We start from the raw sequence: 15888 nt of genomic DNA on the forward strand, positions 1-15888 counted from the left end.
CCTGTGTGATCATGTACTCAGCCGCTGTGCCTATTAACCCCAAACACAAAACTGTCAGATAATCTGTGGTAATAAAACAACAGAGGATATATTTGTAGAGCTGATCCAGAGAGTCATTGCCAGCCGCGCGCAGTTGATGCCAAACACCGTCTCTGCCTTTGTGTAGAAATGAGTGTACCTCTGCTGGAGAACATCAAGTGCCTTATTTCATTTACAATATTGATCTTTTTCCTTCTTGAATTGTTTGATGCTCACTACCATGAAAAGATGACAATCTGCAATCTAATTGATTTGGCTCAGTCAGGAAAAGAGGTTGACTGAGCTTGTTGCGTTCAGAGGACAAGCGATGCTGAGAGGCGGCTTGTTTGCTCAACACCATGTTGGAAAATGTTAGAAAATAATATGCATGTGATAATATCATAACCACTCGCGCACCCTTTAATGCTCCCCTAATGCTCGCTGACTTAGTGTGGAAATAAATTTCTCTGTTACCAGAATCTGAGATGCAGACCCAAACCAGCGCTGAATGCTTTTAAGAGGCACTTACGCGCCTTTAAGCATTTGTCTGCCGTTTTAATTGACATGCAATGAGTAATTGAAATAAAAAATGAAGGTGGTCTGGTCATTATCAGTTATGATGATTCAGTGTATTTTGATAATGCAGCCCGAGAAAAGTCCTAGATAATGATGTACATTAAGCTGCGCCGTTTTCATTTTCATCCTCAAACCCCCCCCCACCCGGCCCCACACCCTTTCACAGCCTAATGACGGTTTTATGGGAAACTTCATTAGGCAAAGGGATGTTGAAACCGATAAACATCAGCTTCTGTTAATTGTGGGATAAAGTGGCCTTGCTGTGGTCCATTCATGTTGAGGTCCACAAAAAATGTAGAGGTTGGGGTGTGACCAGATAGATGATTTATTGTTAATTAATACATGATTTATCTTTGGAGCTCCATACTTTTCTTTTCCTCTCTATTCATAGGGACATGCATCCACTGGGGCGTGATGTTTTGTTGTACACAGTGGTCTGCAAATAGCCTAATGAAGAGTGAGCATTACAGGCTGCACTGGTACTGTGGATTGCTAAACAAAGACAGTGATTCATCTAAACTGTAATCTGAGCACAAAACAGTAAATGGATGTCTTCTAGAGTCAGACCAATATGTTGGGATCATACAGGCCTTTTGTTAAGTATCAGATCCCAGCTAGTCATGTGGTCCACCTCCGGTATAATGGAGGCTCTTCCTTTACCACAGATACATAAAAAGAACCTCACCTGCATTAACACTGTATTCCCATTACATGTATAATTTATTCACTTCATGTTTTTTTGGTAAATGCATTCCTCCTTTGTCAGCCTTACTTGCCCCAGAGTTTCCAGGTGCAGTGGGTCACCCTGCATTAGGCACATATTCTCATGTGTAGCTGGAGAATATGTATCTATGTATCTATATCTGTAAAAATATATCTAATAGGTGTTAGATCAGGGCCGAATCCTCCCCGGTCAGCACTAGAATATATTTCGAATTTAATGCATTTTCTGTTGAAACAAATCTGTAACTGTCTTTCCATCCACCACGCATTCTCAGTTTTGGCTGAGGGTGAAAACTTGCTGTATCGACTGTATGGATGTTGGTGTATCAACAGAGTGCAGTGCAAAGAGACTTGGCGAATAAATCATGATGTACATGAAGCTCAATGTGACTCAAATGTCTGCTGAAGCCTATGCTACCAGTCTTCTTCTTCAGGGCTTTTGCAAGTGTATTACTGGGGGGTTTGCCCCTCTTCCTGGGCTAACAGTTTTTTTGTCTTTTAGTGTTCACTATATCACTTAAATTGAGTAGTGACATTAGAGCTTATCATTCATAATCTTGCTGTCCAAGTGGGATTTTTTGTAGCTGTAGGTAGAGAACCAGCAGTCCTGGTTTTCACGGTATTTGGAGGGTGATTTGCAAATGTCAGCCTAATTTGACTGGTTCCAGTTAAGCTCCATCCTCAGTAATTATTAGAAACTAGCTCAGTGTAGTATTTTCAATATGGGTGGTGCCATACCATTGTTCTGTTGGCCCATTATTCCGTAACTCCAAGAGTCCAAAAATGTAGCATTGGACTGAAAGCCATTCGTCCTACAGTTCGTTATTCTGAGAACAAATGGCCGTTGCGCCGAACGTCCGCTGTACCCCCTCTGATATCACCAACTGATGGTGAGACACTGACGTAACCATATACTTATTTTAAACCAAACCATGAGCTAACCAAGTAGTTTTGATGTCTAAACCTACCAAACTGTTTCACATTGTTAACTGCATGTTCATTATTGTTACTATGACGACAAAGGTCACCTAACTTTGTCCTTCCCTGCATGTCCAAAACTCCAGGGTATTTTCGGGAAAACAGGCCTTCCTAGCAGTGGGCTTTTGTTTTCAGAATAAGGCTGTGGGACATTTTTGGGACTATTGGGGTTTGGGAATAATGGGCCATTGGAAGGATGGTCATTCCCCATATGGATACCCTGGCAGAAGAGCAGCTAAAAAATGAACAAGGATTTTTGGTGATTTGAAGAACAAGGATTCTGGTTTGGATTCACACTGTGTATGTTTTCAGTGACTCTCCATCAGTAATTCCATCTTTCAGTATGTGTGGTTTAACTTCTCTGATGGATCTACAAACCCTCACGAGAAAAACAAGCGTTTGTTTCAGTGGAAGGTCTTGCTTCCTCCTGCTGCTTTCTGGAAACTTCAGAGCAGTTTGATGTTTTTTAATGTATTGTGTAAAAACTGAATATTTGATGATGAGAAATATCTTGAATTATGTATGGGGGGAATATTATTAACCTATATAGGATGTTTGAGGATCAAACTCATTCCATATTCAGCATGTTTTAGGCTACAGTTTGGAATGTTCTATAGATTTGGTTTGGAACTTACATCCACTGTATAGCATAGTCAGCAAGTTATACAATGTGTCTTATTATAATGTTCAGAAATACACTTAGCACTTCTGTAAGCTGGTGTGATGGCAAGGTCACAGAGAAAGCTCAATTCTAAGCTCAAGGTTTTGTTTATGATTACTAGTATTTGTATTCTCTGGTAAATATGCATTAATGGACACTGTTGTTCTTAACAGCTCAGCAAAAGCGTCTCCATCAGCCAAAAGTCTACTTTAGCAAAGACGAAGTTAAGATTTGATTCACGATACTGAATCACTGAGTTTGTGTCCAATATTTACATTACACCGCTGACTTCTTTATCATCTGAGGAGCAGGAGGTTAGCTTAGCGTTCAGTCGGGTTATGGCTAAAAAGTGACGTGCACATCCTTTTATGTCTCTTGGATTCTCCTGAACCTCGCTACATCTGCCTCCATGCACTGCTCACTTTCTTTTCTCATGCAGGCATGGAAAACCTATCAGGGGGCAACCTTTTAAGGACACCAAATCATTTTTCAGGAATGTATTGTTGGCTTGCAAATTTTCTAATTCTAATTCAGTTTTATTTTAAACCACATGAAAACTTGCAAGCCACTCACTGTTGATGTCCTATCCTATAAAACCTCCATTCATTACACTTTAATGCAGCTGCTCATGATGTCATGGATGAGAGCAAAATCCTCAGGTTGGCAGGTTGAGAACACTTTGATAATCCTAGAGAGCAAGTTTAAATGAACAGGTGCCAACATAAATTCACCCTGCAACTATGTTGATGATAAGCAAACACAGGCCGAAGGCATATGGAATGCTGTCACGCGAAGTAGAAGCCTATAGCAACTCTGGCATCTTCGAGGTGAGTAGAACCCTTAAAGGCCGTAAAAAAAACAAGCTTGTGCACTTTGAACAACCCCGCCACCTAAGGGGAGCTGTAGGGAACTTTAATGTTCATACAAAACCATTTTAAATTTGCGACTCTGCCCGAGGGTGAGGGAGAGCATTCCTAAAGATCCCATGATTTTGCAGCGGAAATTTTTTTTTTTTGTATTTGTCTAATGTTGTAGCCATTACCACTGAGTTTGGCGGATTAAGATCGTCTGAGTTTGACTTCCACACAGATCCACAGAATGTCCCTGACTGGCTGGATATATTTATGATGCTTCACAGGCCGGATGCTGAAATGAAAGAGGCACCACTCGAGGGGCTCTCTGTCTTAATCCGTGGACATTATCTCTACACTGTAAGCGGGTCTTGGCTCGTTACCTCGCAGTAGAGAGCCAGGCTGGCAGGGTTGCAGGGAGAGAGGCAGAAAGGGAAGGGGAAGGAGGGAGGGCCTTGCCCGGCCGCCGAGAATGTAATCTCCAGATTAGGGGGCGAGACGAATTCCTGCTGCCAGCCTGACCTTGTCAAGGCAATGGAGGAGCCAGAGTGAAATTGAGATTTCAGGACAGGAGCGAGTCAGGACTTCTTTTTTTCCTTTTTTTTTCCTGAGCGTTAGCGTTTCTCTTTCAAGGGTCACAGCCTTGACACCATGATTCACACTAAATGTGTGTGGTCACACTGGTAGCACACATGAAATGTGTGTGGGGCAAACTGTTTCTGGCACTGACCATACTGCCTGAATCCCTCAGCAGTCAGTCAGTCTACTGCAGTCTTTATGGGATGAAGCAACAACATAAAACATGTCCAAAGCAGCATAGTTTGTCGTAATTTATTGAGACTTGAAAATGGCAATGTTCTCAATATCGTACCCGTATGTCAAGACAGTGTGGATTTTAGGATTTAGACATGGATAAAGACTTAGTTGCCATGCGTTATACCTAGAATGAGTAAGGATTTCAATGCTGCCATTATCATTTAGACAGTAAGGAGCTCATTAAATTGGGTGAAAATGCTGCAGTGCTAAAATACAGATTGCTTTTTAGCTACAGTACAACTACTTAAAGCTCCATTGTGTAACACATATTGGCAGAAATGGAATATAATATTCATAGGTATGTTTTCATTAGTGTAATCACCTGAATGTAGAAATCATCAGGAACTGCCATGTTTCTACAGTAGCCCAGAACAGACAAATCAAACACTGGCTCTTTCATATTTGTCGCTGCCACCGTAGTTTCTCCTACATACATTCTCATTCCCTGTTTGTCAATACAGACACAGCGGTGTTCAGTTAGTTGCAATCTGCCACTAAGTTCTACACAGTGGTCCTTTAATGTAATATAAAAGTGGAAATAACACAAAAAGTTATTTGAAGAATTAATAAGCAGTAAAAGACACTTCAATATTCTCAGGGTTTTTTGCTAGCTGCTACAGTCTTAGCTATTTGGTCTAGTAGTTAATGTTAGCCAATGTGACTCTTTTCTGTTTGTACTAATGTTTACCATTATACCATAACTGTTCAACAAAATGCTATTTGTCTTGCTTGAAATGTTTATGATTAAATAAGCCACAATCAGTGTTAAAGTTAAAGAAAAAAAAATGATGTTGCTAAAAAAACCTCCAACTGAGCCCCACCCACTCCACACCAGTGAGCTTTTTAAACGTGTACTGGAAGTTTTTTTTGTTAACAAGCTTCCGTCTTACATTTTTGTTTTTAATATTTCAACTTTCTGAGTGACCGTAGTGTCCTTTGATTGGGTTTCTATAAGCATGTTCTGGTGGATAGAAACTGGAAAATGAGAATAATGATGCAACATTCCTGTTTGAGCATTTCATTCATTTGACCCATAATTGCTAAACAACAAAATAATGAGTCTGTCTGCCGCAGACAGCACCACACAGCATCAGTTGCATAAAGGAAGCGGCGGAAAGCTGCCGATAAACTACCATTGTGCTATTTAGACAAGATTTATTTTTATTGCCTCAGACGCTTGCTGGAGCAGAAGAGAAACTCACTGTCTTCCAATTTTCAATTCAATTATTTACGCAAGGACACACACACAGAGCTAAGCTTTTCTATGCAGGTGCATCCTGCCTGTGCTTTGGTGAAATGAGGAGTGGTGCAAACACTAATAACATTCATAAAACACAAATGAATACAAAGAATTGTCAGTTTTGCAGGTATTTCATGATTAGGAATGCGAGCAGGATCTCATAGAGATAACAAATGCAACTTAACACGTAAAATTCTACCCCAAACACAATAAAATATACCATACCATGTTGCTTAATTGAAATGTCAAATATTTCTCCTATTATTTAAGACCAAAGGAATGTCTATGAAGAGTGCATAAAGGTGGCTGTAACTCCTGACTGTCTGTATTTCCTGCAGCTTAAAGGTTTCTGTGAGAAGCGCACACTGCCCGGGGGCACCATAGTTAGATAAATACCACAGTTAGATAAATACCTGTAGGTTGAGCCACTAACATAAAAAATTGTGGCATGAAACACTTTTTATGTACAATTAATTCCGAAGCACCAGTCAGTTCCACTAAATTGAACCATCATATGGGGTTATATGTCTCCACTGGCTCCGTGAAGGAAAACACTGGCTGGGTTTTCATTCATTTCCATGCTACCTCAGTCTCAACCCCAGTTCCCCACACAGGATAAAAAGGTGCCATAAGATCTCTAGTCTAAAGTCTGTGTCGAGTTAATTCAAAGTTTTAGACACAAACTGGTGACAGAATACCCTTGAACATCCAAAGCCACTTTGAGGTCTTGGATAATTAGTGTTTGAATCATTGCATACACCAGGGAGAATGTACTTCTCATTATATTTGTTAGCTATGAACTTTTGCTTCACACATATTGTTTACCACAGTGGCACCACTAAGGGCACACAGACTGCCTTATTAGAGAACTGCTGACCCAATGCTATTTTTCACATTTAAATTAAAGCAACGCTGGCTCTTATCACTTTGATATTACCGGTAATACTAATCAGTTATGGGAAATGGAAAAAATCTATATTAGTAATGTTTTTCCCAATAATGTTGTCTTTTATCCTTTCTTCCGGATCTGTTTCATTGACATTAAAGTAGGGCTGCACCCTATTTGACTATTTGTTCCTCTTTTTTTCAGTTCAGCGTCACACTAATCTCCAATATCAGCAATTTCTGCAGTGGAAATGTGGTTACATGAGTCTCATGCTTTAGCCCACTTCACGCCTTTCTTTGTCACCTGTGAAGTGAAAACATCAGATTTCCACACAGTCAGAGTGTGTCCTGTAGGGCTGCACGATACTGTAAAAACATCATATTTCAATTATATGGTGTTTTTTTTCACATTTTACCTGTATCAAAACTATACTAACTATACTGAAGCTTCAACTATTTGCATATTGCATCTACAATAATATGTTGATTAATTGTGCAGCCCTAGTGTCTTGCTCATAGTTCAGTTATAAAATCTCAGCTGACCATGGAGCGTCTCTCCTGCTGGGCTGCTGAGTCAATCACAGTAGACGGCAGTTGGGTTGGACCACCGTCTGGTTCAAAAATGGTTGAGCCGACTTCAGTGACTGGTGTCACTCTGCCGTCCGTTAACTACCACTAATACAGTTTTTAAAGTGCAGAGATTGGACTGACAAAATGCGAGTTTACTTAGGGGCTTCTTGACTGATGACTCAAATTATTGAGTTTTCGGGGACCCATATTAAAGCAATAGTTTTGATTTTTTTAGAATAAACTACGTTTCTTGCCAAGATTTAGACGAGAGGGTTGATATCACTCTCATGTCTGTGCGGCGCTGGATCTGGCAAGGAGGTTATTAGCTTAGCTTAACTTAAAGACTGGACGCAGGGGGAACAGCATAAGGCACTGGGCAGATTTTAGTTTTTGAACGAATTAATCAATCAAGATACAACAACATACAACCCTAACCCTAACTGTGAAGAGATCCACACTAGCTGTTTTCCTCCAGTCTCCATGCTAAGCTAGGTTAACTAACACTTGCTAGAGAAATTCTATGTTTAGGCATAGAAATTTGTGTGGGGGGGGGTTTTCTGTTGCAGCCTCACTTTCTTGGTTAGGCAGATGAAACATGTTATTTTACATAAAACCAAACACAATATAGATAAGTATAAAGCTTGTGCAGCTTTAAAAAACAGCACATTAATAGAAAAGTAACAAACCCATACACTGCAAATAGTGTACTGAATACATTTATTCTGTTTGCATTACAGATCAGAAGAAGACACAATACATTCACTGCATTTATAACAAAGTGACACATGATCCTACAGTTGTGAATCTCCCTCCGTAGTGTCAGGTAACAAGGGATACATTTGGTGTGCAGATACTGTATTTATGATGTATCTCTCAGAATGAAACTAGTAGACTTAATGACCCAATTGCCTCTGTTATCAACACGACTCTCCAGCATGCAGCTGAAGTCATGCATAATCCCACAAAATCTACCCAGCTTATGAATTTTAAATGGGGAGGCCTAAATCACAGAGCTGCTTTTAAGTGAATCCATTTCTAATAGAAAAGCAGACAGCTGGGATGGTGTCCCGTTGTCGGGTGTCGTCACCCAGGCGGACGCATTTTATGGACCTTATGTGTGCAAAGGTTGTAAAATTGACATATTTGATGCAGGAGAAACCCTAAAAAAACCTCCAAGAAGAGGGACACGAGGTTGGAAAAAGGGGGACGCTGTTAGTGCTCTCTGCTCAAAGGATAAATCAGATTTTTTATAACTATGGTATTATTGTAGTGGTTTTGTATTCACCAAGTTAATTGCTCTGATCTGGGATGATCATCCAGCAAGAGTGTTGAAAAAAATTCAAATAATTTAGCATTTTAAGCCAATATGTCTCAGCTGCTCAGATATCCAAATGGAAGGAATGAAAGTAATATTGTATTTTGAAGTTATATTTGGCTCTCTGGTCTATGTGCTGCAAAGGAGCCACTTGCCCTATATATTGTTGAAATGTATCTACATCCATTTCTCCCTGATGACGGCTGTTGCAGCTGATCATTTTCATTCTTCCAGTTTGATTTGAATCACGTATCTGCAAATGTGTTAAAATAGTATACTTGTGCGTTTAGTATAGTATTTTGCAAAGTGCAAAGAATAATTCTGGTTTATTACAAAATGGATCTTATCTAGTGTACTGGCCTTTAAGGAACAAAGTAGTTCAAACCAAGTGCCATCCGACCATGTCTCGGTGCAAAAGTGCTGTTGAAAATGGCCAAACTTAAAGGCCAAGTGAAAAACCTGCTGTTCTAGAAAGGGCCAAGTACAAACAAACAACTAGATAGGTACAAACCCAGAAGATGGCAGTCAGTTTTCATTCAAGTGGCGAGGTGCCGTCTTTGAGTCTGTTATCCATCCCCTATAATACATCCATCGTTTGAGCACACAGCTTTCCTGTGAGCGATTGTTATTGAAATTTCGCTTTTACCTCAAAATAAATTGGTTTAGGTAATGCACTGTGTAGCTGAACTTTTGTCTTGGTTTACAGCCACTCTGCTGTCTCACTTCTCATGTATCTTGCCCTATCAGTCTTTGCTGTAGCAATGTTACCCTATTCCCAAACGATGGCCAAAACTAACAAAATAATAGCTGTAATTACCCAGAATTACCTTTCAATATTATTCCTATTAAAGCATTTTGGAGCCTAAGAAACCAAAAGGATTAAACATTATGTAGGATATGTTGCAAGTTTGCAACTCCTTCAAGACTCAAATCAAAGCAAAAGAATGAAAAGAATGTAGCTGCCCTTGAGTAATAAAAAAACATGTCTCAGCAGCAACAGCCATCATCAGGGAAACTAGATGTACATACATGTTCAACAATATATGGGCCAAATATATGGGCCAAGTGTCTCCGCCAGAGCACATAAGGTCAAGCATAAGATACCTTAAGGAAATCTCGAAATCCAGAACTGCATTCATTGCAGCTGAAACATGATGGCTTTAAACTATAAAGCTATAAACCCACCAAACTTCTTTCATTCTTCACGTTCTATAGCATCAAGTCAACATTGGAGCTGAATGGAAGATGTGTATTCACATAAAGGACAGCAACCATAACAATAGAGACGGAGACTTTCAGTGATATTGAGTGAGTTCCAGGATACTGAGGCACTGATTCAGTAAAGGTTTGTGTTGTGCCTTTCAAACGGCCAAATTAGAATATCACGCTATTCATCATCCATTTGCAGCCAGAAGAGAGAGGTCCCATTGAACTGGAAGGGAACAAAAAAAAAGAAAACAACACATTGAGCTTGTGTCAGTGATGCATGTTTAAAATCTCTTTCTTTTGAACACTTGGTAATGACTCGGAGGTGGAGGTGGTTCTCAGTTCACATCGCTACATTTTCTCCCTCGTAAACTGCGGCACAAACAAGATCTTTTGAAAGAACTGTGGCCAGTTAATTCACACTAGCTGATTCTGTGTTCAGAGGGTTGAAGCTGCAGTTTGGCTGCGTATTACACCTGCTGATTGATTGCTGTGCCCTATTGGGGTTTTTTTTTTTGTTTGTTTGCTTATTTGGACTCGAAATGCTAAACTCTTTTGTGGGTTTGTCGAAAAAAAATGTGCTGTAAGCTTAAAAACAGACATGAGACGATTTTCAGTTGAAACACAATCTCAGTCACAATCTCCCAACACATCACAGCCTGAATGTTTTGAGGACAGCGCCTCGTAGAAGGAGGAAACTCTGTCTTGGCATGTTGCTAGGCGATGCATTAATATTAATGTTGTCTTTTCTCAGAACGTGTGCACTCTCTGCCCCCCCGGGATAAACTGAAGCTTAAAGATATCTCCATCTCACTGATACTTCTTTTATCCTCGTTAAAACTCGTATCAAGGGTTTTAATTACATTCTGAAAATGTAATGCTGCGGAGCTTTGTTGAGAAACCACAATTGCTTTTATAGTTTCCAGTTTGCAGTGCTGATATGCTCAGCTATATTCTGACCTATAGTCTAATTGAAAACTGGTTCTCTGGTATATCTGGCCATGCTGTATTCAAACATGTGAACATTTATTATGTTTTCAGGTTGAAACATTTTGCCTGAATCTAATCACCATCACATTTGATTCTGAACCAACCTTCCAAAATCTTTATTAAAATGTAAACTGTAAAGCTAAAGTATCACGACTGCTCCGTTTATTTTTTTTCCATTCAAAAATCATTTCAAACACGAGAAATAAATCTGTGATGGAGTACGCCCTCTGCCTCACCCTCTCCCCTGCTGGTCTTTTAGCCTGGAGTCTTTGTCGTAGCCTCCCCGCACCTCTCAGCTGCCCTCTCTGCAAAACCATTTTCCTGGCACTGAAACACAGATGTTATCCATCTGATTAAACGTTCAAGGTTACATCTCCAAATACATCAAAGTCTACCTCTCCCATAAGAGGAAGCGTGACAGCCAGTATTTTCGGTAGCCTGGAGGGCCAAGCACCAGTGTCCTCCCCATTATTATTTTTTCTGTACAAGTAAATTGGTATCTCTGCCTAAATTACAAAGTGTAATGGTGATGACTCAGCCAGTAGGTGAGATGAATGATGCTAAAGGGATTTAGCATTCTTAGTCAATAAAAACAGTATGAATAGGGTTTGTTTATAAGGCCTAAAGGGGTTGAGCAAATCTGCAAACTACTGCTTGGGAAGATACGTTAGTTAAGAGTTAATCAACAAATTATGAGAATTGGTTAATTTCAGCTTATCAAATATGTTTTTTTGTTTTATATCCTTGTAAACTGCTTATCTTTAGTTTTTGACTAGTGGTTGGACAAAACCAGCATTTTGATGACGTCTGGGAAAAATTGTACAGGGCCTTTTTATCTAAGATTAATACCAATCCCATATGTGTGCATAACACCAATAAAACTAATACTTGTTTTCATCATTGATTAATCCACAAATGATTAGTTAGTTTTAGTAGTTTAGTAGTTTTTCGAAATGAGTGTACACAGTGGAGCCCAGGGTGATGTCTTTAATATGCTGGTGTTGTCCAAAGATATTTAGGTTACAATTACAGAAAAGAGACCAAAGTGTTTTGAATTCATTATCTATTTAATCAACTAATCAATAAATCAACTTATTGTCTTAGCTCTAGGTAAGTACGGTACCTGAGATGGCACATGGCTAGCCTAGCTTAGCATACAGATTGGAAGCAGGGAGAAACAGCCTAATAACATCATATATCTTGTTTAACCTGTGCAAAAACAATGAGTGTGTTATTGATCTTCTCATGTGTGTATTTTCCAAAATGTTGAACCATTCCTTTAATAGATAATGAAGATATTTTACAGTCTTGTATATTTATTGCCTGTCAACATTGACTGATCACTTTTTCTTCTTCCGTCTTTCTAGAGATTGAAAAAATTCAGAAAGATGAGGGGAAGGAAGAGGAGAAGTTCATCGACGTCGTCATCAACAAGAACATGAAACTGGGCCAGAAAGTTTTAATACCAGTCAAGCAGTTTCCTAAAGTAAGTGCTATAGAACCACCACCAGAGACTTATCCAAGAATGCGATGTGCACAGATAGAGAATTTTAGATTGGGTTATTTATAGATAATGAAGCCAACTACAGTAGCTCTGGTTTTGATGTAAGTTCCTTACAACAGCCACTTGACACTTTTTGTTGATGTTTTATGTTATTAGATGTAGCATATCTGGAAGACAGCATACAGGCAGAGTGTCGGCTGACAGAACTGGGGTAGAACTATATTAGGGATGTTGCCTTCCGTCTGAAGAATTGTTTAAGCTTTTGAACGTTACAACCGTAATTCTCACACTTCTCTCGCATACACACACCTCTCTATTACACTGACCTTGGTCAATGACGCTTTGATGTCTCGGTATATTAATTTGTCAATGAATATTTATGAATATATGATTCAAAGGAATTATCTCACAATGGATGTCATTTTCTTGAGTGTGCAGTGGATTTCTTATGATACCCGGTGTATGTATTAGTATGTAATACTTGGTCTCTTTCAAGATCTAGATGTCTTTTTTGAATGTAAAATCATAGCTTGTATTGTGACAGTACAATAGCAAACACATAAGTCACATGTATAGAGTCCTAGACAGCGAGCTTCACGATGACCTCAGCATGAAACAGTTTTGAGTGATAACACTGTTGCCACCTTCGAGAGCACTTCAGCCTCCCCCGCCACGAGGAGCCTTCACCGACAACTGCATTTATTGAAGCCACGCGCTCGGTGCATGACAGGGATTTCCCGCTGGGAGCACGATGGGGAGGCTGGTGTAAAAGTGAGAGGGCCGGCCTTAGACGGGGACATCACTCAAGTTTTCACCTCAGCCCTCCAGGGGAAAGGACCTACAGGATGGATGGAGAGAACAGTGGGGAGGAAACAGCACAGGAGTCGAACACTGAACCAACAAAGCTTTAGAGGTTCATTTGGGTTTAGTTTCCCCAAAGCATGCTTTTCTGCTCAATATCGCTCAAATTTTAATGACATGCACAGTAAATAATGCCAATGTCAGTTTAAAATGCTGGGTGTAAAAAATCCGCTATGTACCAGGTTTTATATTAATCCACACCCAGCATTTAATTTAACACTTTACGGTAGCTTGGAAAACCCACCGTAGAGCTGTGTAAGCTCTGTGACAAACCTCAGTCAACACTCTTTAATTTGAAATAATTGTTACTAAAAAATCAGAACTATTGAGCTCTCGGGATTATTCATTATTATAAGATTTCAGTTTTCTATCTCATTAGCATTGCATTTAGCCCCTCTCCAGTGGCTCCCTGTGGCTTTGACAAAATATTAAATGGAAATGAATTATGGTGATGAATTATTTTTTTTACCTTTTTATTTATCGTTGTTGTAGGTCTAAAGTAAGTCTTACATTAGCCATTACACACAAAATAAAAAAAGTGAGCAATTTGTCTACTAAAACATGTGTCACCTTCCGCCTTTTTCCTATATATTGCTTACCTCAATAGTGGTAACTGCTAGTCATGAGTCTCCCTAGCTATGCTAGTCTTAAAGGAAAATATAGAATTTAATAGTGCATGGACCAATTCGTTAGCTTTCAACACCAACACTTCTGGCTTACCAGTATGTTGGTAATGCGGTGGGAAATGAGCATTATGAGGCTCAATTATGTTTTGCAGCTCTTTTGATAATAAAGGTTGCTGACCCCTAAAACAGCCCTAGAAGTCTAATGTATTGATAAATATATTACATGTTCACATTATTGTAAAATTTCCATGTTTCTAGCATCGGTGCCATAATCAGACCAAAAAAGGTGCCAGTACCCTAATTTAACACAACCCTCACCCTAACCACATAACCTGAACCCTAATTCTTTTGCCAAGGATATTTTTTTTGACAAGGACACTTTTTAGTGCTGTTTTCTTTGTGCTAAGCGTGTTAAGGGTTTACTCAGAGACACAGTTAGGTGTTCAGGAGTACCTCACCAGCACTGCTGTAGGCTGGGTTGTAGAAAGACTGAGGTCCAAAAAAATGAACTTGCCAGGGGGAGTTTGGGACATCAAAGCATCAAAGTAAGTCTTTTTTTAGAAAATGATTTCACAATTTTTATTGTCTACCCCTTGGAAAAAATATTGATGCCCAGACCTTGGTGACCTCAGTCGTGGGCCATGCTCACCAGAGGTAGTGGTACTCAATAAGAAGTAAGGGTAATCATGTGGACAAAAACCTGAAGTGTCGATACTCAGTACTGGTGAGCATTTCAAGCTCTGGCACGTAGTTAGTGAAAGTTATATTGCACATAGTGCTAGCACCTTTCTAGCTAAAATGTCTTTTGTGGTTATATTCAGAGTGTAGTTAGGACCTGATTCAGAACTGAAATATAATCATTGAAAGGTTCTCGAAACAACAGTTATAAAGCTTAGCGTAGTTTTAACATCAAAGTCTATGTACCAGCAAATCAAAGCTCACTTGGGGGTCTGATAAATAGAGTCATTATTCTCACCAGGTATTGACATGCGCTCGATGAAGAGCTGAAATACATTTTCGGTAATCACTGAGGGCCGTGTATGTATGTATGTAGTTTCATCTGGAGGCTGATCTGAGTCTCCTAGGTTCACAGCTAAACAGATTTGCTTTGACAGCTTTGATAAGTCGAGCCACTAATACGCTGTTTAGAGCTCCAACAAGCCACCGAAGGAAGACAAATTCAATTTGTTCCATCTGACAGGTAGCAATGGCAAGAGTGATCGGTCTGACTTGAATGGGTTTTCTCCTGAGCTGCGAGCATCACCTTTTGGCTTCTGGCATTGAAGTGGCACAGACATTTTCCAAACAGCCATTTAGGAGCACGTGGAGAGAGGTTAAATCCATCCTCAACAAACATAGCTTTTTATCAAAATGAAGCGGGCAAGGATGCCACGCAGCAAGTTCCAGGCTGCTGATTCTCTGTGATAAAATGGAGCTGTTCCTCAGCGATGATTTTTAATACCCAGCACTAATACATTTTTAGACTTTCTAAGATACTGGCAAGAGTGATGATATCATGGTGTTGTATGGGGTAGTTCTGCTGTAGAACGGACACTTCAGTGCTGTGGAGAAAGCTCTGCAGGAAACAAATAGATGCTCACATAGTAGCTATTTTAGAGAAGGACAAGATTTAATTGAAACCTTGTCTACAGAAATAGAGTCTAAGATTTTAGATCATGATTTAAGCAGTATGACACATAATGTCACTCCTACTCAGGAACTAAAAATATCCCACCTTTTGAACAAGGATGCACTATCAGCGCTCATCTGTACATTTGCCGGATCTGTGGGCCCTCTCTTAGAGAGCATCTTTTGGCAGAAAGCACCGCAGGCCATTAGCGAGGCGTAAGGAGTCCCACTGGTTTATTTCCAGTTCAGACTGTGGCTTTTCTGTGCGCTGGGAGCAGTGATTTATCCTTCTGCTTGTCGTTCCTGTCCTGCTGTCCTCAGCACAATCACTCTGCTGCTCTCGGCGAGCACACCTTTCGCCAGGCTCGCAGTATTACATTCAGCAAATGATGAAAAGATCTCAGATGTGCCTCAGCCCCCCTCCCTCTGCCCCCCTCCC

The 15888-nt window shown here is 39.9% G+C and overlaps 1 protein-coding gene across 1 annotated transcript in view; it reads left to right on the top strand.

Annotated features, from left to right (window-relative positions):
• Positions 1-15888, top strand: part of khdrbs3 (KH domain containing, RNA binding, signal transduction associated 3) — a 101045-nt gene that overhangs the window by 40089 nt on the left and 45068 nt on the right. Inside the window, exon 2 of the mRNA XM_035681475.1 lies at positions 12197-12315. Coding sequence (XP_035537368.1) covers positions 12197-12315 — 119 coding nt within the window. The remainder of the gene's footprint in view (positions 1-12196; positions 12316-15888) is intronic.

This window comes from Morone saxatilis, unplaced genomic scaffold (assembly GCF_004916995.1).
Source record: "Morone saxatilis isolate NCDOM2014 unplaced genomic scaffold, NCSU_SB_2.0 Contig9, whole genome shotgun sequence".
Lineage (NCBI taxonomy): Eukaryota > Metazoa > Chordata > Actinopteri > Moronidae > Morone > Morone saxatilis.